This window comes from Amphiprion ocellaris, chromosome 3 (genome assembly GCF_022539595.1).
Source record: "Amphiprion ocellaris isolate individual 3 ecotype Okinawa chromosome 3, ASM2253959v1, whole genome shotgun sequence".
NCBI lineage: Eukaryota > Metazoa > Chordata > Actinopteri > Pomacentridae > Amphiprion > Amphiprion ocellaris.
The window spans coordinates 30,782,905-30,805,822 of record NC_072768.1 but is presented as its reverse complement, the minus strand read 5'-3'; the positions used below and the strand labels follow the sequence as shown (position 1 = coordinate 30,805,822).

Genomic DNA, 22,918 nt, shown 5'->3' with positions numbered 1-22,918 from the left:
GGTTGCTTGCATAATTGACACTTTGTGACTATTATCAGGTTCTTGGGGAGCTAGAAGACGTCATATTGTCTCCAAGAGAGCACTAAGTAGTCAGTTTGAAGTAAACATTTGACTGAGGCATTCCTACAACTAAAGTTTTTGGTTAACTGTCTTTTCCAAAGATCTCCCACCAAATTTACAGCTGTGTGACAGGATCTCTGGATTCAGTATGTGTTGCTTTGGACTGTGTTGTTCTGCTCCTTAGTACACTACATTGTTTTTTTGTGCTGACTGTCAGATTACCCACTGGAACAACTTTAGGGGGCATGGGATACATTTATTTTAAACAAAGCTCTTTTTCACTCCCCCACAGTTTTTTTCAAATAATTGCAGAGAACATCAGGTTTCTCTTGAAGAGGATTAATGTATTATTATGCCACCTCGAGCGGCTGTGGCTCAGGTGGTAGAGCAGGATGTCCACTAATCGCAAGGTTAGCAGTTCAATCCACCACACCTCCACATGTCGAAGACGCTGAACCTGATGGCAGCTCTGTCGCCATTGGTGTGTGTGTGAATGGGTGAATGAAAACACATGGTAAAGCACTTTGAGTACTGCTAAGGTAGAAAGGGGCTATAAAAGTGCAGACCATTTACTGTTTGGCTCCTGTTAGAGGTCCCCTTTGCAGATGGATACATAAAATACAATGCTTTTCAAATGTGCAAATTCACTAGGCACTTTAACTTACATGGGGCCGCTCAGTGGCTTGGTGGTTAGCACCATCGCCTTTCAGCTAGAAGATCCCTGGGATCTTTCTGCATGGAGTTTGCATGTTCTCCCTGTGCATGCGTGGGTTTTCTCCAGGTTCTCCGACTTCCTCCCACAGTCCAAAAACATGCTGAGGTTAATTGATCATTCTAAATTGTCCGTAGGTGTCAATGTGAGTGTGATTGTTTGTCTGTATGTGTAGCCCTGTCATAGACTGCTGACCTGTCCGGGGTGTCCCTTGCCTTCACCCTAAGTCTGCTGGGATAGACTCCAACCCCCCTGCAACCCTAATGAGTATTAAGTGGTGTATAGATAATGGATGGACTTCAACTTACATCAACTTATATCAACAAGACTGAAATCTCTCTTTTCCAAAACAATTCAGAGTCCAAACCAAATTACCATCAGGCACATCTTGTTTGCTTTAATCATGATAAATTAGAATTACATTAACACATACATCTTTAATATGTCCACCCACAGTAAATTGAACTGATTGTACAAAGTTTAGAAACTGACATGTACAAAGTCTCTCAAGTCACACTGCATGTCAGGGGAAATATATAAAAAACATACCACGAACTCTGTGCTAAAGTCTGATTATAAACTGTGGTGAACCATAGATGAGAGCGATTAAAACTTTAAGTGTTCCTAGGAGCACAATGGCCCCAGTAACTGTTAAATAAAAACAGTGTGGAACCAGCAGGACTCTTCCTAAAGTTGACTGTCCAACTAAGACAAGTACAAGAGCAAGAAGGGCCTTGGTCAGGGGCGTCACCAAGAACACTACAGGCATTCTGACAGAGCTTCATATGTCCTGTACAAAGATGTAGAACCTGTCTCACCAGGAGTTCTTCCATCAGGTCTTTACGGTAGAGCAGCTAGATACACTATATTGCCAAAAGTATTTGCTCACCCATCCAAATAATCAGAATCAGGTGTTCCAATCACTTCCATGGCCACAGGTGTATAAAATCAAGCACCTAGGCTGCAGACTGCTTTTACAAACATTTGTGAAAGAATGAGTCGCTCTCAGGATCTCAGTGAATTCCAGCGTGGAACTGTGATAGGATGCCACCTGTGCAACAAATCCAGTCGTGACATTTCCTCTCTCCTAAATACTCCACAGTCAACTGTCAGCTGTATTATAAGAAAGTGGAAGTGTGTGGGAACAACAGCAACTCAGCCACCAAGTGGTAGGCCACGTAAACTGATGGAGTGGGGTCAGTGGATGCTGAGGTGCATAGTGCCAAGAGGTCACCAACTTTCTGCAGAATCAATCACTACAGACCTTCAAACTTCATGTGGCCTTCAGATTAGCTCAAGAACAGTGCTTCAGCAGAGACCTTCATGGAATGGGTTTCCATGGCTGAGCAGCTGCATCCAAGCCATACATCACTAAGTGCAATGCAAAGCATCAGATGCAGTGGTGTAAAGCACGCCGCCACTGGACTCTAGAGCAGTGGAGACACGTTCTCTGGAGTGACCAATCGCTGATGAGTCTGGGTTTGGCGGTTGCCAGGAGAACGATACTTGTCGGACTGCATTGTGCCAAGTGTAAAGTTTGGTGGAGGGGGGATTATGGTGTGGGGTTGTTTTTCAGGAGCTGGGCTTGGCCCCTTAGTTCCAGTGAAAGGAACACTGAATGCTTCAGCATACCAAGACATTTTGGACAATTCCATACTCCCAACTTTGTGGGAACAGTTTGGAGCTGGCCCCTTCCTCTTCCAACATGACTGTGCACCAGTGCACAAAGCAAGGTCCATAAAAACATGGATGACAGAGTCTGGTGTGGATGAACTTGACTGGCCTGCACAGAGTCCTGACCTCAACCCCATAGAACACCTTTGGGATGAATTAGAGTGGAGACTGAGAGCCAGGCCTTCTGGTCCAACATCAGTGTGTGACCTCACAAATGCACTTCTGGAAGAATGGTCAAAAATTCCCATAAACACACTCCTAAACCTTGTGGACAGCCTTCCCAGAAGAGCTGAAGCTGTTCTAGCTGCAAAGGGTGGACCGACGTCATATTGAACCCTATGGATTAGGAATGGGATGTCACTTACATTCATATGCGAGTCAAGGCAGGTGAGTGAATACTTTTGGCAATATAGTGTAGATGCCATAGCTGACAAAAAGGCATTAAAGCTCTGTGTACACGCTGCATTTATAGAACTCTGAGGTCATGACCAAAAACTGAAACAAAAACTGAGCTCTTTTAGCATAGTTGATATCACATCACTACATCATTAGAACACTTGGCACTGTTGTTCAATTGCTAATACTATCTTTACAGTGAAGCATGGTGGTGGCAGCATCATGCTATGGCAGTGCTGCTCAGCAATTGGAACAGGGAGGCCAGAATAAAAGCAAGATTAACTTCATCCAAATAGAGAGAAAGCTTTTGAATGCATTCAACCTGGAGTAATGGTTCACCTTTCAATGACCTGGAGCAGTCAGACAATGCAAGAGTGGCTCTCAAATCTCTAACTGTCTTTGAGTGACTCAGCTAAATCCCAGAGGTGCGAAATTGTGCAAACTTTGCCAAGAAAACTCAACGTTGTAACTGCTGCCAAAGGTGCTTCTACATAGAACTCAATTAAGAGTCTGAATAATATTGTCAATGAGATTTAATATTTGGATTTTTATAGAATTTACATAAACTACCGTTCAAAAATTTGGAGTCACCCAGACGATTTCATGTTTTCTATGAAAACTCGCATTTTTATTCATGTGCTAGCATAATTGCAAAAGGGTTTTCTAATCATCAATTAGCCTTTCAACACCATTAGCTAACAATGTAGCATTAGAACACAGGAGTGATGGTTGCTGGAAATGTTCCTCTGTACCCCTATGGAGATATTCCATTAAAAATCAGCCGTTTCCAGCTAGAATAGTCATTTACCACATTAACAATGTCTGGACTGTATTTCTGATTAATTTAATGTTGTCTTCATTGAAAAAAAAAAACAGTTTTACTTTCCAAAATAAGGACATTTTCAAAGTGACCCCAAACTTTTGAACGGCAGTGCATGTACTCTCAGCATGGATTGCTGAGCGTAGATTGATGTAAAAATTGCAGTTTGAAATTAAATGTCAAGCAAAGAGGCCTGAATAATTTCTGAATCCACAATATCTCACAGCAATTAACAACAGTAGTCAGAACTTGTATCAAACATGTCTCGGTCAGAATTTGAGATGGCTTCGCCTCAGTTTTGGGACTGAGGACCCACGGCAAATAATGTGGCCTCAAGCTCTTTAATAAGAGGCAGATTTCTAATAAATTAGCACTAATAGCTCACTATTTATATCAGACTAATGTGGCATAATGAGCTACGCCCTCAATTACTGCATGTTTCATTATATAATTGAATGTTCATCCTCATTTCGTTTAACTCAGAGACATGGTGAGAGGGAGTACAGCTCAGCCTAGGGGATGAAAAATGTTGCAAGTTTAAAGAATCGCCTGGAGAAATCAAAGTTTCACAGAGAAACAAATGACTGTACTCAGGTTACTGAATCACCACCACAAATATGGATCTAATTTGTCTGGACATGCCTATTTAAGCATGTGTGAATGACCAACACTTTTCTCTGCAAACCAGAAACCCTCAACCCAAAATCAGCACTTAAGAATGGGAACAAAAGGATTGTGAAATGACAACCCAAAGTCCAGTAACAAACTCTGTACTGCAGCATTTAGGACAGCATCTAATTATTTAGTACCCTCAGTCCAGCAGTAGGCAGCAGGGTTTAATCTGATCCAAACATTTCCACAGTCAGGTCTGACTGCTGTGGTAATCTGCAGAACTACAGAAATTCCTCTGTAGCCCTTCAGAAAAGGCAAGAACTAACAGACTGATATCAGCTCTGTCAGATCATCTTTCAGCTGACAGTGAAGACTCCAAAACCATCACTGACATGTAGAAATAGAGGTCAGAGTTCAGGCAGGTCCAGTCTTTATCTTCAAATCTGTGTGAAGGTTCACAGGCTAGAACAATAAAATCCAGATTAAACCTCAAACTCCTTTATCAGACTGTTTGGTCAGAGGTCAGTCAAACAGCTGATGAGAAAACAGGAATCCCTCTGCTAGCTCCATTTCAACTCCAACACATCACTGACACATACATGCCAGTTTGTAATGTGGTTACTGTAACAGTATATGGGTCATTCAAGAATCGGAGGACATTTGGGCTTCAAAATTTGGAAAAAAAACCCTTCTCTTTTACAATTTTCTGCTCCATATTCATCAATAAGAGGTAATAAACTATTAAAGGCCTGATTGGCTCAGCTTACACATCAATGGTAACATTTTTATTCCATGTTTTATGTGCTGTTTGCTAACCCTACTCTAATCACAGTAACAGGGTTGCTAATCCATGCTAATGTTAGCTTTTTCTCAGGAGTAGAAGCTAGATATGTAGCTAGCTGTTACGGCTGACCAAGAGGACAAACTGATGAAAAAAAGTAAATAAAAAAGTAAAAAGAATTTGTCTTATCCTGATAATATGAGGTAGAGTGACACATTCAATCAAGGCTGACAATGTTATGAAAATATGAAAAATAGAAGACAGGACATAGCTTTGCTCTACCCGTTCTCTAGGAAAACTGTTTGATGATGTTAATTCCAACATATAATGTGATTCACTTTTGAAAGGTTATGGTAACTTGTGATGGGACACACATTCCATGCACAATAATTATTATTTAAAATATTTTATATATTAAAAAAATGTTCCCACAATTACAAGAGACATCAATGAAAAAATAATCCCAAAAAATGAGATATAAATTTCATTTTAACTGTTTTATTTGAGACTCAATTTGGTCATCGGGGGGTGGGACAAGATGGCATTTTAGGGGAAACTCCAGACTTATTTGGTATATTTAAAAAACAAAAAATTAAACATTCTTAACATTTTATTTTTTAGATTTGGTCTCAGGACAAGCGCATTTACACAACAACTGCATGTTTTAGTATTTTGTACATAGATTATTTGAAATTTCATGAGTGGAACGTAAAATGTCCTCAAATTCTGGAATGACCCAGGAGAGAGCAGCATCTCTTTTGTGTGTGGAGGGACAGATGAAGACTGGGAGAAAGAAAAAAAAACAGGCAGAGGAACATGTCAAGAAACTGCTCCTCTGAAACTGAATCTAGAGTCTTCATTTTCATTTCATCAAGTGCTATTAATTTATCTGTGAAGCTACAGCTGTTAAACTGTCTTAGATGATTGATACCAGCCACAGTCACTCACTCAAACCCACAGAAAGAACTTTGAGTGGCACCAGTTTTAGTGAGGATCTTTGAAGTGTTTTCTGTCCATGATTAGTCATTTTTAATCCGATCACTTATCTCAGAAATGAGTTGATGGGACATAAGTAGATAATAGTCTTTTGAAAATGTTCCAGGAAAACTGCTGTTCAGTGCATTAACTCCAGAGGCATTCCCAGAATTACATAACACTCTGTCATAGCAGTAATTTTACAACTGTTCATATATGCTCATTTTTAAAATAACTGCCATTCAACAGTTTTTAAACATTTAAAGAATATCCAGCTAATTAAATATGTCCTGAAAAGCCCTACTGGTTTATTGTGGGAAGCATATACTTCATGAAACAAGTAGAATATTAAAGTTGCACAGTTAGGGTCAAACTATTTGATCAGCTTTTCAGCTGATATGTGACCTTATTAGCAATGGTTGCATTTTTAGAGCAGAACATTATCATTTATTTGGAGGTCTGCTTGCTGGATACAGTCTTCATTAAAATACATAAATGAAAGACTTCTGTTGTATTTTAATAAAACAGTGCCTTCTGCGCCTAGTAACATGGATGGAAAGGATGTCTGTAGGACAAAGTCCGTAGAGGTCTGGGTGGATGGCTGGGTGGAAAAAAAAAAGGCCTTTCACAAAGTTAAGTTTAACATTTGCTTTCTTCCATCTCAGTTTTTGGTCTTGATCACTCACTGAGGGAAACATCTGTCGCTTTAGCTCCTAATTGTTCCACTATGATCACTAGCTTGTCTCTAACTGTACTGTCTGGTGTTGTGGAAGTATCGACAGTGGCTTTTGAGAGCATTTTTGCTGAGAAATTCTAAGCTGTGAAAGAGGTGACAAGAAACTACAGCAGTAAAGATGCAGCTGGACAGCTAAACATGAGCCGAACCTCACTATGAGGTTCTATAATCTGATACCAAACCAAGCTCCTGATTTTAATGTACAAGTCAAATTATTTACTTACTCATTACTCTGCCAAGGAACGAGGCATTGGTTTGTCTGTCTGTCTGTCTGTCTGTTAGCAACATAACTCAAAAACGGACTTATGGATTTCGTTAAAATATTCAGGGAAGGTCAGAAATGTCACAAGGACCAAGTGATTCGATTTTGACAGTGATGCGGCTTTTAGTCTGGATCCACGGATTTGTTAAAGATTTCTGTATCATTGCGAGATTGCGTCACTGTAACTATGACAACAAGTGAACACTACGTCTGCCGACGATCATGTGATTGCGATCTTACTTCAAATGAGCACAGATTTGTTAACGGTTTCATCCGTCGGGAATCATACAACGGCTGAGCAGCCCTGGCGGAGTACTGCATCCTCTGAGTGCTTTTCTTGTTTGATATGTGTTTCAAATCGCTGCAACTGATACTTCCAGAACAGAGAAGAAAATCTGTGGGGCTTAAAAGGTTAATGCACCCATCTTCAAATCACAGACAAATCTCTGACCAAACTGACAGCAACTGAGTTGCATTGTGGTTAATATCAACTCCAGGTTAAGGAAGAAGAAGGTGTGTGATAAAATGATAGCAATAGTTCTGCTGCACCAAATCTTATCTATATTATTTTTTAATAACTGTCTAATGTCAGTCTCTATGATGCTAAATTGGTAGAATATAATTTCAGACATCTGAGGTTAAATTACTTTGAAAATGATGTTTCATTTCCTTTAAAAAAAAAAAAAAACAACCTTTTCCTGTCCTCTGAACAAACAGTTAGGTTACGTTTTCCAACAGAGTTAGTCCTGCTTCTTCCAAAAAGGATTACTAAAGTTAAGCTGAAACACGTTTTGACTCTTTGGGGATCCTGAAGAAGCTTCCAGCTCTCAGAGTCGATGTTGGAGAGTAAAGTGCTGTGGGCCACCGAGTCATCTGAAACTAAACATCCTGCTCTTCTTCTTCTGCTCCTCCTTGACTTCCCGTCTCCTTCCATGTACTCGCCCTGAGCTGCTCTCCAGTTTATCCCACATGTCAGACCTGTCTGTGTTGTGCTCCACCCTCTGCAGCGCTGCAGCAAAGACGATCTGATGGCAAGGATCTAATGTTAGAAAGCTTCTAGACACTTAAATCTCTTTCTGTCAGCACCAAGTTTCTGGCAAAGCAGCTCATGGGCTTTGTGCTTCTAATGAGACATGAAGATGATGATAATGACGGGAGTCTTGCAGTTGCTCAGTGAGTGATTCTCCCCGCAAGGAATAAACCATTTAGATTAGAAATACAGTATGAAAAATCAGTGCATCCCATGGAAATTGTTGGATTTCATGACACATTTGGACAAGCAAACATTTGATTGAGTTACTGGCACCTAATGTGAAATCCCTGATTCCAATTTTATGTGAAATAAACACTTTTTCAATATGAGACGTGAAATGACAAAAAAGTTGAAATTGTGTATGTCTTTTGGCACACTTTCAAAGAGCGTTTGTTTGTTTGAATATATGAAAAAGTCAAGAACTTCCATTTGATACACATATTTTGCATGTATTTTGTATGTGGTCAGTTACATCGTCTCGCTAGTGTCCACAGTCATATTAGGGAAAGAAGACCATGGACACTAGCCCCTTTAGTAGCTCAGCTTCTACACTTCATGTGAAAAACTGCAGCAACCGCTGTTTGTTTTGGATTCTAGAAGTCAAATGTGAGGACGATGTGTGGCTCTAGATGGTTCTTTATTCCTCCAACCACTGGTGGCTGGTGTGACTCTGATTCAGTGTGACTGCAGGACTCTGACAGCACAGAGGAAGGACGGAGGGAGCAGCAAGGTGATTATGGGATGGATGCTGAAGTTCAGAGGTCAGACATGAAGTGCGGTGCTCAGCAGATTCTACAACAGCGCTCACTTGTCTTCTGATGACCTCTGACCCCGTCTTTCTGAGCAGCTCCGTCCACCATGTCCCCAAAGTGTCTGCATCACAAATGCACTGGGAACACACAAAATACATAGCACATAGCAAAGATTTAAAAAAAAAAAAAAAACGCGTCTGTGTCCTTTAGATGTTCTTAAAGGTTTCCAAGTCTTAAGTTTGAGATTAGAATTTGCTGACTTTGTGTTTTTGAACCTTGAAAGATCATTTTTAAATTCTTGCACTCAAAATCAGTGTAATAAACTATGAAATTCATAAAGGGCATATGCAAAAATCCAACTTTATTATTATAATAAAGCTCATATTCAGAGCTCCCCTTACTTTGACTGGGTTCCATGTACAGCACCAGTCTATTTTATTACAATGCAGAACAAAACTGAGGTCATTAAGTCTATAAAATAATATATTTGAAATTATATAGTGTGCAAAACGTGTAAATTAAATTCTATATGTTTCATTTTTTAGGTCCTAGAAGTAGCTGTAGTTTGCTTTAATGGTAGATTTATACAATACTGGCACTATGTGAACCAGTTTCATGAGACTGTCCTCTGAAATGCTCATCAAAAAGGAATTGGTGGAATTTCTTGCCCTCTTAAGGTATTTGTGCTCTGTTGAGACAGTGAAGGTAGACAAAAAACAGTCCTGTTGGACTGAGCATTAAAACATCCACTGACACACTGTCACATGACTCACATTCTGCACAAAACTGACCAATGGCGTGCTGCTTAATTCAATCAAGAGGAAGTGGTTACAACTGTTAATGCAAATGATGCAGGACAGGAATTCTGTTATAAAACTGTCAATTATGTAAGACTAACACGATAAAAAATATTAAGTTATATTGCAAGTTGATATTTTCATTTTCAACATAACATTTGCACATTACAGCTTCTAAACTTTATACCTAATTCATTTAAACATGATACTCAACATGGTCATTTCTGTGTGACACTGTCCCATAATAAAGGATACATGGAAAATGTTTCATTTTTGACCAAATCAGAGTGAAATTATGGCTTTGATCGAATATCGCCTATTGCCAAACTGGCAGCTAATCGAGGCAAAGAATAAAACCACATTTATACATTTTCGGCATCACCAACTGAGTACATGTATGCTCCCATGGCAACACAGCTTTGTTCCGTAGGACTACCAACAGGCTCAACAGGTTTGTAGATATAACACATTCCCTCAATAACAATCTGTATCACTTAGAATCACACGAATTGGTGAAAGGCTGATGCTTGTTACAGCTGATTTAAATACAAAAATCTGAACAGAATCTCTTGTAAAGCAGGTTAGCTGTGCAGCATCAGTTACCATGGTGACGTGGAAGGTAAAAAAGACAGCCTCCTTTGCAACATTAAAAAGTCAAACTTTATGCTCAACATGACACCTAACTTTTATCCTAATTCTTACTGCACTCCTATAGTAGAAGACTGCTGGAAACACTCCATTTGATGATCTCGTAATGTTAGAGAATAAAAAGTGTAAAAAGCTGTTATCAAAGTCAAAGGAGGTTAATTTGAAGAAAGTCAAACACTCAACATATTTTAAGTTTGCTTACACTTTTTGATTTTTTTTGCTAATAACATAACAATGACAGACTGCTTCAAAATATAATAATGTGGAACAGTAAAGGTGTTCTTGGAGCTTCTAAGGAGGTATGTATTTATGAGGAAGCAAACAGGAAACAGTAAGATGAGATGTACAGAGATATAGCAGGGTGAGAGTTAATACATTAAGCTTCATCCTACATGTTTGATACAATATTCTAGGTTCAGGTTTTGCCTTTATGATACTATGATGCTGTCTTTAAAAAACATATATAAAAAGTGTTTTTCTTCATTAATAATTTCATATGTGTTATTTCATGGTTTTGATATCTTCAGTTTTGTTCAGCACTACTGGAATCATAGAGATGAATTTAAAAAAAAAAAAACCTGCATGAGAAGGTGTGTCCACACTGGCACCAGTTATATTAATATACTTCATGATCTAAAAATTTCTCCAGCTTTGGTGCTGTATGTTTATTTTTCTCTATTTTGAATCACATAATACATATTTATTGTTTTTTTTTTGTTTTTTTTACATTTGTGCTTTTGCCTATGACTTGGTCAAACTAAGGCAGGGTGTTTTTCATCTAAAAAACTCTCCTCCATCAAGGTCATCCCCAAAACTCGCTGTCATCATCATCATTAACAAACTGCTTCGTTTTCGAGAAACGGGAAAAAAAACAGCTACGTCTGCGGAAAAACACCTCGACAAACTTAAACGGCTGAACCTATTACACACACAAACACACACACACACGCATACACATGCACACCCCCACACACACACACACACACTCTTTCCTCTGGCTGTTAGCAGTTAATAAATAAAGGAAATGAGCAGAGAGAGCTCATTAATATCAGTGAAGGTGAGCAACTAACAGCCCCAGGAGGCTGCTGCTGTTTATTCAGGAAATGGATGGAGAGAGGCAACCGGAGCTAACGCTAATGCTAGCACACACACAGACACACAGACACACACACACACACACACAGACACACACACACACACACACACACACACAGTGGGATTTTACTGTTGGCCAAACTCATGCTGTGAATGGTAAATAACATAACACGACAAACCACACAGTTGTACATGTTCAACAGTACTAAAAAGAGTCTCAAACAATCAGATTCTCAGACCTTTAAGAATAAAATTAATATCAAAGTACTGGAGATTTCGGAAAATTACAAATAAAATAGTTCATCTAATTTCTTTTTGAAGGCTTAGTTATCAAACCTGAAGACATTAAAACTGAGACCACACGTTGTTGGGATCACACCAAAGTCAACGTCCGCCAACATCTTCTGTGCTCAATAGTCACTGCTGCATCATTTTGTGAATACTCATTAGCAGAACCACACCCATTTTCAAACTGAGCCTCCATTTTGACCTCAGCGACACACCTGTAAATGTTTGGGGTTGCAGTGTGCACAGCTGTGATACTATCATATTGACAAAACCTGTCCACAGACAAAAAAAGCAGACATACACCGATCAGCACATGGTGAATAACATCGCTCATCTCGTTATAATACAACATTCTGCTGGGAAACCTTGAGTAATGACATTCATGTGAATATTTGACATGTATCACCCACCTAACCATTGCAGGTCAATCAACCCCCCAACCCCTCATGGTCACAGCAGTCCTTGATGCCACTTGCCACCCTCAGCAGGACAATGCACCCCAACACAGTGCAAAAACTGCTCAGAGTGGCCCGGTTAACATGACAGAGCTAAGGCGTGCGCTCCAGTTCCACGCTCACCAGATCAAATTTTTTTGAACATCTGTGGGATGTGCCAGGATAAGCCTGATCTAAGTAGCAGAATTCACTGCCACCATCTCCCCAGAGGTCCTGTGTCCATGACCCACTGGGTCAGAGGAGTTTTAGCAGCATAAAGGAGACCAACACAATATTAGGTAGGTGGTCATAATGCTATGTCCGATCGGTGTATTAACACCTGCAAAAGAATTCAAATGTAGCTTAGGTTGTTGCTCCTGATATGACAGGTGTCTGCAAAAGTGATTTACTGGATTTCACACAACTTTACTCTTCCCTTTAGTTACCTGGATGTTACTGTTGACAAGAAACCTTTCTGTTTCTGGAAACACTAACAACCACCTCCAAGCAGCAACCAACACATTGAAAACACAAAGCCTCTAATTAAATAGATTTTTTTAAACACCTCGCACCACTAATAGTATTACACAAAATATCAAACAATATTTGTATGAGACACAACCATTCAATCCTTTAAATTCTGCAGTTTCCAGAATTGTTGACTATAGAAAAGCATATTGATACTGTATATAAATCCGGCGGTGTTCTGCTGCAATGATAATAAAAGAGAGAGCAAAGACACAGACATAAAAGAAAAATGCAGGAAAAAAACTTAGATTTGAGCTTGGATTTGGACTGGCACAGAGCACTGCTCTCAGATGTAACACTTTTTTGGTCTGAAGGAGCTGATCCACGCTGAGCCGAGCTGATCCAGGATAAGTCTGGAGGTAAGGTCTGTGCCACAGCTTTGATCTGCCTCCTTCCTGCCTGCGAGCATTTCGTGATGGCTGTGAGAAGTGCTGACGAGGAGCTGATGTGCTGAAATGAACTCACTGAAAGTCTGTTTCTAAGTCGGCACATATAGTAATAAATTTATGCTGTAATTGGGACTGTAACCAAAATATGTATCAATTAGTTTAGGTGTACATTGTGTTCCAAATGATTATGGATATGCTGTTTACATTCATTTTTCCTAAATAGCCAATGCAAATGACAGTTGGTACGATTTTTACGACTGGGGAATAATTATATTATAATCAGCATGTTTCTAAACAAAACTTCAGATGAAAACAACAGTATTTTTTTTTTTTTTTTTAATAATTCAAAATATAGTGTTCCCAGTTATTATGCACAACAGAGTTTCAAAGCATTCAACAGATTCTAAAGCATGGAAAACTGAAATCTGTTATATTTTCTGCATGAGGAGATATTTTTTTCTCAAAATAAATGCTCTCACAATCAAAAACATCTTTACAGGTCAAATTACATGGGAATGTAGGAACTCTTCTTGGATATCACCTTCAGCAACTCTCATTCTTTGACCTTGTGAGTCCATATATAGTTTCTGCCTGGATTTCATTTGCGTATGCCTGAATTGCCTCCCAGAGCTGCTGTTTTGAGGTATACTGTGACCCAACCTCATAGACCTTTGTTTTAAGGATGCTCCACAGGTTCTCAGTAGGGTTGAGGTCAGGGGATAATGGTGGCCACATCATGATTTTCTCTCCCTTTATGCCTACAGGGGCCAAGGACTCATGGCATGGGATGGCATACTGTCTTGCAGAAAACTGATTTTCCTCTGGAAGGCATGATTCCTCTTTTTATACCATGGAAGTTAGGAACTCCACATATTTTGCTGAGGTAATTTTGACACCTTTGGGCACATTAAAGGGGCCTACCAGCTCACTCCCCATTATTCCAGCTCAAACCATCACTCCACCACCTCCCTGCTGACATCAGTGTTGTTGAAACATGGGGCCATCCAGAACTCCATCCATCTGGATCATCCAGTGCAGCACAACATTCATCAGTTAATAAAACTGGTGTAAAACTGGTCTTCATGTATTTCTGAGCACACTGCAAACATTTCTCATTGTGAGCACTGGTCAGGGATGGCCAAAATACAGCTTTACACACAACTGCAAGCCTCTGAAGGATCCTGCATTGAGAGGTTCTTGGGACTCCAGAGACACCAGCAGCTTTGAATACCTGTTTGCTGCTCAGCAGTGGCTTTTCAACAGCTGCTCTCTTAATACGATGTATTTGCTTGACAGAAATCTTCCTCAATACACCTTTATCTGAACGAACCCATCTGTGTTCTGAATCACACACATGTTTTTACAGTCCTATGACTTCTGTTAAGTTTTAGTGACATTTACAGTGTTTTCATACCTTTTCAAAGCATTCCAATATTTCACACTTTTCACCTGCAGAAAGGTCTCTCTCTCCCTGTATTGCATGAAGCCTGTGACTTGCTTAATAATGTGGAACACCCTCCTTAAGTAGTTTCCCTTTAATTAGGCTCAACTGCCAAATTAACTATCAAACCTGTCTGAAATTTATGTGTGTTTTAAACAGACAGGAGAAAAAACACACAAATGTTTATTTAGCTGAAATCCTACTTGCATAATAATTTGGAACACAGTGTAAAAAGACATTGAAGCCACATCTCATCCAAGTTTTATGTTAGAAAGACCAGTTTCCATCCAGGAATTATTTTCTGGCATAAATGCACAACATGGAAGATACTGAACATCTCAAACAGTTATCATAAATAACTGTGAGCATGAAGTAACACTCGCTCTATGACTTCTCTGTTGTATGTTATAGCAGATATTTTGTACATGTTAGCATATGTGAGTCCCTCCATTATAACTGTTTGCCATCTCAGAAACAGACCGACATCACTTGCAGCCAGAGTCTGCACAGTATGGTCAGGACTTGGAGATGTAATATGAAGGCCCAGGCAGTCAGTGGGACAACCAGTAGGCCAGTAGGCATCATTGTTGTCTAGAAATTGATGCAGCTCACAGCGAGTGTCTGTGACAGTCTAAGACAGCCTAGACTGTGACAGCTGGTCTGTACAAAGAACAAGTTCAAGGCACCTCAGTACCAAGTCTCCACTCCCTGGTTACTAGTTGATCGGTTGAAAATTACATCACCAGTGCATGATAGCCGTAATATCAATTTCTGTATTATATATTTTAGCTTCACTGTTGTACAGTGGTAGAATATGCTGGCACAGCATCCATCCTTGTCATTTTCTGTGTTCAAACACAGTCTCTTTAAGTTATAGCTATGGTCTAAAATATAAAACATGTTTTGATTTATTTCACTTTTTTTTTGTTTACAACATAATTCCATATGTGTTCATTCATAGTTTTGAAGCCTTCAGTGAGAATCTGCAATGTCAATAGTCATGAAAATAAAGAAAATCATTAAATAAGAAGGTGTGTCCAAACTTTTGAGTGGTAGTGTATGTGTTTCCAAGGTCAAACTGAACCTTCACGTACAGGTTTATTTATAGTTTCACAAATGTTATATGTGCACACAGGGTAAAAGTTTCTTAGATTATTATACAATTATTTGCATTTGATCCTATTTACGTTTGTTATTTTTGTGGCTTATTTTTGCTTATTTTTGTGGAATCATTACATTTGCTAGACCTGCTCTGCAAGCCTGTAGGGTTTTTAATATCACTTGCACAATTTGCTTTTGTTGTTGTGTCTCTGTTGCTTTGTTTTATTGTGCAACTAACCAATATATCGTACAGGTGGACAAAAATATAATTTTACACCCATTTCCTCGAAATGCAGTCTGGCAGATTTTCCTTTGCATCTTTGAACACATTTTTTGAATTTAAAATTTAGAATCCCAGTGTTTGAATTTGGGTGAATCTGCTGTAAGAGTGGGTGAACGAGGCACGGCCGGAGAGCCGTCAGGTCAATCAGATGGTAGGCGGGGCTAAGGTGCCCTTCTACAAAGCCACATGCTGCACAGGTGAGTGTGTTTCAAACAAATGAAACACAGCATAAACACATGATCGACATGATGCTGACAATCAGGATCCCTCTCTGCCTATTCTGTGGAGCTTTAGCAGCAGCAGCTCAGGACTTCTACCGGAATGTCCACCCTGCAGACCACAGGTTTACAGGCCTGAGACCAGAGCGGCCTGTAGTCCAAGAACCAGCAGGTACATCTGGTCCACAACATGGATCCTTTTCTTGTCTTATGAGAAGTGCTCAAGTATAACACTGAGACTCTACTGAAATGATCGGAGTCAGCATTCACAGAAACAGAATTAACTGTCATATTAGAGTTTCAGTAGAGATTAGAAGAGCAAATGTCTAACATCCAAAAATAGATCAGTGACTCAACTGAATAGCGCTTCACCTTCAGGGTTCTTCTGTATGACAGTACAGCCTATTATTATCTTTATGGCAACATTTATGGTTGACCTCTATGTTACTCAACTGTTTCACGTGCAAATTTAGATTGACTTGTGTCATGTAAATGAGGCATCATATCAATTCACTGCTGTGTATAAACTGTCTACACAAACTTTTGGAGGCATTTGCAGGGCCTCTAAAGCCAGAGGACACCTGAAGACTGGAACTATTACTCCAGCAGAGAAAGATCCAGTAATTCTCATTATTTGTCAAAATAATTTAGACTGATAGATGTTATTTTAAGAATCCTCACATCCTGATTTTTCAGTAATTTCATATTGAAGATTGATCTTCTCCATTGAGGATCAGACCTGATTTCATCATTGCAGCTGTTTAACTCCCATGTAGCCCTGACTATTTCTCGAGAAAAATAGATCACATTTGGCCCACTCCTTTACTTATTTATCACATAATTTAATTCATACATTACACACACAACTGTAAATGTCTGAGCTTTACAGTTTTGTAGCAACTAGATCACACTTACTGTTGTTTTGATGCCATTCCAATAGCTACACCTTTAAACATGCTAAAATAACAAATAAAAGCAACAAGACAAACAACAGCCCCAGGCAGGGATAAACCATGTGACGCTGACATCACCACCAATATACATACAGCAGAGTGTTAAATTATTATTACTTTCGTTTTTCAACTAAATTAAACCAAATTTGTAGCTATGTGCTGTTTACATGTGTACATCTTTCTGATTTCTAATAAACAGAACATTGCCCCATGGGGTCATATTAACAGTAGACAGTATGCAGTCTGAGAACTGTGTGTGGTAGAGAAAAGCTTTGAGATGGAGTTGTGTGTTGTAGTTTACTGGAGATCAGGATGTCAACCAGTCTGCATCCTTAAAGCTTCTCTCTCATGAAACTGAAACGTCATAACAAGATTTCTAAATAAATGTACACCTAACGTTAGTAGAAAATATTTTTGTGTTTTTCTTCTTATTTTGGTACATCAAGCGCTCATTACTGCACTGTGAAGGGTGGCAGAAAACATTGTTTACCAGTGTTGTTGCCACATTGGTGTCAGGTGACGCTGAAGTGCGGAAGTGTTTTTAAATGGTATATTTCTAACTTTTTGCCACAAAGAGGTTTTATGGGTTGTTGTTGCCTGATTAATACATATCTGTCAGACCTGGTTATACTGAGAGTTAACAAACTTCCATCTCAGCTGTCCAACAGAAGCAATCTTTTCAAGAACCGTTGTCTTGGAGGTTCCCAGAACCACCGGCTGAAGAGGAGCCTCAGTTCCCTCCAAATTTTGAACTGAAGCCACCGGCAGCAGCTGACAGCGTCACGGCCGTCTGCGGGGAGAGCTCCGTCCGAGTGGAGGCCAAGAGAGACCTGCTGGGGATTGGTAAACCAGTCCAGGCTGCAGACCTCACACTGGGAGGATGTGCTTCCACATGGGAGGATCCAGAGGTCCTGGTCTTTGAATCCGAGCTGCACAGTTGTGGCAGCCAGCTGATGGTGAGGCCCTAATGTTCAGATGAAAGCACGTTTTCAGTAACATCTGGCTGATTTGAAACTGTAGTTGATTTGTTAGATCACAGCTTTTATAATCTGACCATTGTAAGTATGCAGCCAAATCAAACCACTAAGTCCTGTCCAGTTTAGTTACTTTCTTTTGTTTCCATTTCAGCATGTTGACAAATAATTTTTACCAGATGATCATCAGTTATACTGAAATGATGACTAGTCGATCCATGTAGTCTATTAATGGTACTGCAGAGCTAGCCTGTCTTAGCATTATGGCGCAGTGGTCAGGTTTTTGTTTTGCTTGTGTTGTTAAAAAACAGTTGTCACCCTTTTTAGTTTTCGACAACTCTTTCCAAAGACTTTACATCCACAGTTTCTCTTGTTGTAGATGTCTGTTTATCATTTCAACATGTGAAGAAATATAAAGATGGACAGGCCTGTTGTACCGAGCTGCAGTTGCTAGTGGCTAATTTATTTATTTTATCACTACTGGCAAAAAATGGCAGGTTATTTCCACATCCAGCAAATGTAGAGAAATCTGATCATCCCATTGGAATGGTGGTTGTGTCCACTTGATGAATGTTAATCCAATATACGGTCTCTTTTGTGGCTTTGATTTGGTCTGCATGCAAGGCGCTGCAGAGGTTTGGTCGTCTACACGCAGGATTTTGTGGCTGTGCTGAGTGGTTAATGGAAAGTACTATGTCACTGCCCCCTTGGCTTTATCCACCTGTAGTGCTCTCCAACTTAATTTAATGCTGGACAGGTAAAATGGGTTCATAGAGGCCATTTGCCAAGAATGATGGCCTGCTGCTGCAAACACTGAGACCAAGCCAGACAGCAAATGTGCCAGAAAACCAAAACTAGAAGTAAAAAAGATTCAGTAGACCTGCAAAGGGGATTTCTGCGGGTTCATTAGAGAAAAATACAGAACAATTGAATGATACATATCAGTAAAATGTGTTTCAGATGTCTGAGGACTCGTTCATCTACATCTTCACACTGTTCTACACTCCCAGCCCTCTGGGAGACAGTCCCATCATCCGAACCGTAGACTTCTCAATCAGCATTCAGTGCCACTACCAGAGGTCAGATTTAGCTTTTCTTTTAGTCATGATGATTACCAACTGTCAACATGCTATCCAAGGAAGTTTGCTCTTTAGGTATTTTTTTTTTCTCAGTATTTTCTTTTTCTTTAGGAAGCATGACGTGAGCAGCGGAGAGCTCAAGCCGACCTGGACTCCATTCAGTGGCACCAAAGCTTCAGAAGAGAATCTCTACTTTTCCCTCACACTCATGACTGGTGGGTTGTTGTTCCAGTTCATCCATTATAAAAGCTTTCCTCAAGCCAGCTTCTTTTGAAGCAGTACAGTGGTCAAATTACAACTGCTGATTACGGTTTTCTTTTTGTCCTGTGTTTCTCAGATGATTGGCAGTTCCCTCGTCCATCTGCTCAGTTCCTCCTGGGAGACAAGATGAGGTTTGAAGCTTCAGTCAAACAATTTCATCACGTCCCTCTCAGAGTGACTGTGGACAGCTGTGTGGCGACAGTGGTCCCAAACATTGACACCGTCCCTCGATATGCCTTCCTGGGAAACAACGGGTTAGTTTTTAATAGTGATGATGCCTGTTTGTTTTTATTTTTAACCCTTGCGCTGAATGATTTATGTGCAGTTTGATTCTGGAGGATGGTTTGCATTTTCATCTGTTGAAGAGAGAAAGTTTCTCTCAGTTTAAGATGTGTATCTGCATGCATCACAACCAGTTAAAATGAGGAAAGCCCATGACAGCCAACACTCCTTGATCTTCTTTGGTTATCAGGCTTTTGGGTGTGTTTACACTCACTGTCCTGCTGGAGTATGGATCCTTGGCCTCAAATATGCAAACCAGAGGCTAGAGCATGTCTCTGAAGGAGTGCTGCTTCTTCATGGTCAGAGCGGTGTCCGTTTGATATCCACTATACTGAATTTTCTGAACACCATGTTTTCCTGTGGGGCTGATCCACTGTGGTGTCACCCTCCCTCTCCTGTTGGTCTCCCTACATACACACTCCTGGTACCTGTTCACAGCCACTAATCGCTAACTGGGATTCATCAGTAATTTCCCATTATCCACTGTGAAATGCTGCTCTGTCTTAGCCCACCCAAAGCATTTGTCCTTATTTCCCCTTCTGAGAAGTGGCTTAGAGGTGCTTCTCTTCCTGAGACCATGACTATACAGCTTTCTTTTGACAGAATATTTGCTGATTGGAGTTTTCGTTATTTTTGAAATCTTGTATCTGTAACACAGGTGTTTTTCTGTCTCTGTGAGCAAAGCTTGATGGATTGAGTTTTTTTTTATTTTTTTTCTGATGGTTTGCTTACTTGGGGTCTGTGATTTTCCTTTGTGAAGACTGGATGAGTTGTATTCAAAGTGTTTAGAGCTCCATGCACTGCCCCCATAGAAGTATTCAGTCCAGTCATGGCTTGATGCCGAGAAAGAATCTTTGTTTTAAAACAACAATCCATCTTCTGACACTTTGACTTAGTTCTGATGTCATGTTTCTCGCTATCACCATTATATTTGGTGAGCAACGTTCTGCTGAAGATTTGAGGCACAGTCCTATTTCTAACAGGTGAATAATAGATGCTGATTGATTTGGTTGAACAAGACTCTGAGTCGATTATATCCAGCTGAGTGTTACCTAAACTCTGCTTCAAAGGAAGGATACAACTCGTGGAAATCTGACCTTTGTACAAAGGAGTTAACATGATCGGTGCGTTAATCTGCTCCAATAGAGAAGGGCCTGAAATATTTCTGCTCCTTCTCACAGTTGTTTCTAAATCCTCAAATTGCCTACTTTTTCTCAGGGTTGGATAAAAAGCACTGATATTTTGATGTAGTCTCTCACTTTAGAACCCCACTGTATGTCTTGAAGCTGGTCTGGATCTTTAAACTTTAAATCGTTTATTTTGGTCCCTTGAAGGTATTCTGCTGGTCCTCTGTGTTGTGTTCAGGTGTCTGTTCGACAGTCAGCTGACAGGCTCCAGTTCTCAGTTCTTGCCTCGATCTCAGGATGACAAACTGCAGTTTGAGATGGAGGCGTTCAAGTTCCAGCAGGACAACAGCGGCGTGGTGAGACAAATGGAACTGATTTCCTACTAGGCAGCTGCTGGGTTCACACCATTGCCCTAATTCTGCTTCTTTGTGTCTTCAGATGTACATCACCTGCAGTTTGAGAGCCACCGCAGCAGCAGCTGTTGACACCATAAACAAGGCCTGTTCATTCTCCAACGGGTGAGACACCACCAGCACTACCATTCCCATCATCCTCTCCTGTAGAAATCACAAATGGCCTTTTTAGTTTATATATTGTAGTTGATATTTGGAATTACTGAGGTCCCTGTTTAACCATGTGAATGCATTTGTTACATTTCACTGAATCAATAGTATTTGTAACATCAACAATTTGTAAAACTTCTGTCATTTCAGAAATAACTGGGTATGGTAGGAAACAAGTACAGTTTAAATTAAATGTCTGTGTTGAGCTGACCTTTTATTGGTGCTATAACAGGAGCTTTTGATTGGCAGGTGGAAGGAGGCCAGTGGCAGCCATCACGCCTGTTCCTGCTGTGACACAAGCTGTGGCACAAGTATCAAGAGTGACCTGACTGGAGCAGGTAGGCAGCTGACAGCTGACTGGTTTGTGCTGGTTGGATGCAGTTCTTATTCCATTTGAACCCACTATACAAACCACATGCAAACTGTGAATAACTGGAGACAAAATACCACATGCCAACAGTATACATTCAAATAGACCCATTTCATCTTGCCAACATGTTAAAACAACAAAAGTAGCACAGTCGGTATCTTAAAAAACAGATCAGACTCCACTTCCTGCATTGGGTTTGGCCTATGAAGGTGTTTTTGTTTAAACATTTGCCCTATATACCATGTGGCAGGATAGACTTCAAAATCTCATAGTTCCATCCATCCATTATCTATACACTGCTTAATCATCATTAGGGTCATAGAGGTGCTGGAGTCTATCCCAGGTGACTTAGGGTGAAGGCAGGAGACGGTCTATCACAGGGCTACACAAAGTTTTTATTAATGAACATCAAGCTTGGTGTCATGCTGCTTCTTTGTTGCAGGTGCTCAGTGGGAACATGAAACAGCTGTTGGACCAATCACAGTGAAGGAGAAACCTCTAAGCCGGGGGGAAAAATAAGAACTTTAATATTTTAACTTATAATAAAGCTCTTACACAGTGATCACTGGTGTGTTTATGTGGTTTGTTCATGTGGTTAAATTGGAAAAAGATTTGAAGTTTCCAAAATGTTGATGATACAGAGCTCCAAGTATTGAGATAATCACTGACTGATGGTAACAAGCTGAGAAATATAGTTAATGATGTGTTTCACTTTCATTCCATGAATGCAGTTTTTTTTGTTTTTTTTGTTTTTTTTTTTAAATGTATTTTTTTTACCTACGCTACCGTTAAAGTTTGGGGTCACGACAAGCAGTTCTTTTTTTTTTCATTGAAGTCAACATTAAATTAATCAGACATCCAGTCTAGATGTTGTTAATGTAGTAAATGTGTACTCTAGCTGGAAACAGCTGATTTTTAGGCCAGTGGTACAGAGGCACTGCAGAATGCTGTGGTAGTCGTTTTGGTTCAGGGTACCTCTCAGTCTGTACAAGTCACTGACCCTGGATCCAGCAAAATGGTCTCAGACCATCATGCTTCCTCCTCCATGTTTGACAGCTGATGTCACACACTGAGGAACCATCCTTTCTCCTATTCGACCACATACAATAATCTGGCGTAATGAACCAAAGATTTAAAATTTTGATACATCAGTCCATAATACATTCTTCCAGTCTTCAGTAGCACTGGTGGTGTTTCATGACCCAGGCAAGCCTCTTTTTCTTATTCTGACATCTTAGCAATGGCTTTCTTGCTGCAACTCCACCCGTCAAACC

The 22,918-nt window shown here is 40.0% G+C and overlaps 1 protein-coding gene across 1 annotated transcript; it reads left to right on the top strand.

Annotated features, from left to right (window-relative positions):
* Positions 1-16,028: 16,028 nt before the first annotated feature.
* On the top strand, positions 16,029-22,227 carry LOC111566197 (zona pellucida sperm-binding protein 3-like). Its single transcript, XM_023266670.2, has 9 exons — positions 16,029-16,207; positions 17,646-17,944; positions 18,923-19,041; positions 19,153-19,256; positions 19,379-19,556; positions 20,950-21,067; positions 21,150-21,229; positions 21,524-21,612; positions 22,087-22,227. Exons 1-9 carry the CDS (start codon positions 16,054-16,056, stop codon positions 22,161-22,163), a joined length of 1,218 nt encoding a protein of 405 aa, XP_023122438.2. The 5' UTR covers positions 16,029-16,053; the 3' UTR covers positions 22,164-22,227.
* The last annotated feature ends 691 nt before the right edge of the window (positions 22,228-22,918 follow it).

Coding starts and splice junctions, on each gene's coding strand:
- LOC111566197 (XM_023266670.2), top strand. CDS start 16,054: ATGATCGACATGATGCTGACAATCAGGATCCCTCTCTGCCTATTCTGT. Junction 16,208..17,645: donor TGTAGTCCAAGAACCAGCAG/GTACATCTGGTC, acceptor CTTCCATCTCAG/CTGTCCAACAGAAGCAATCT. Junction 17,945..18,922: donor GTTGTGGCAGCCAGCTGATG/GTGAGGCCCTAA, acceptor AATGTGTTTCAG/ATGTCTGAGGACTCGTTCAT.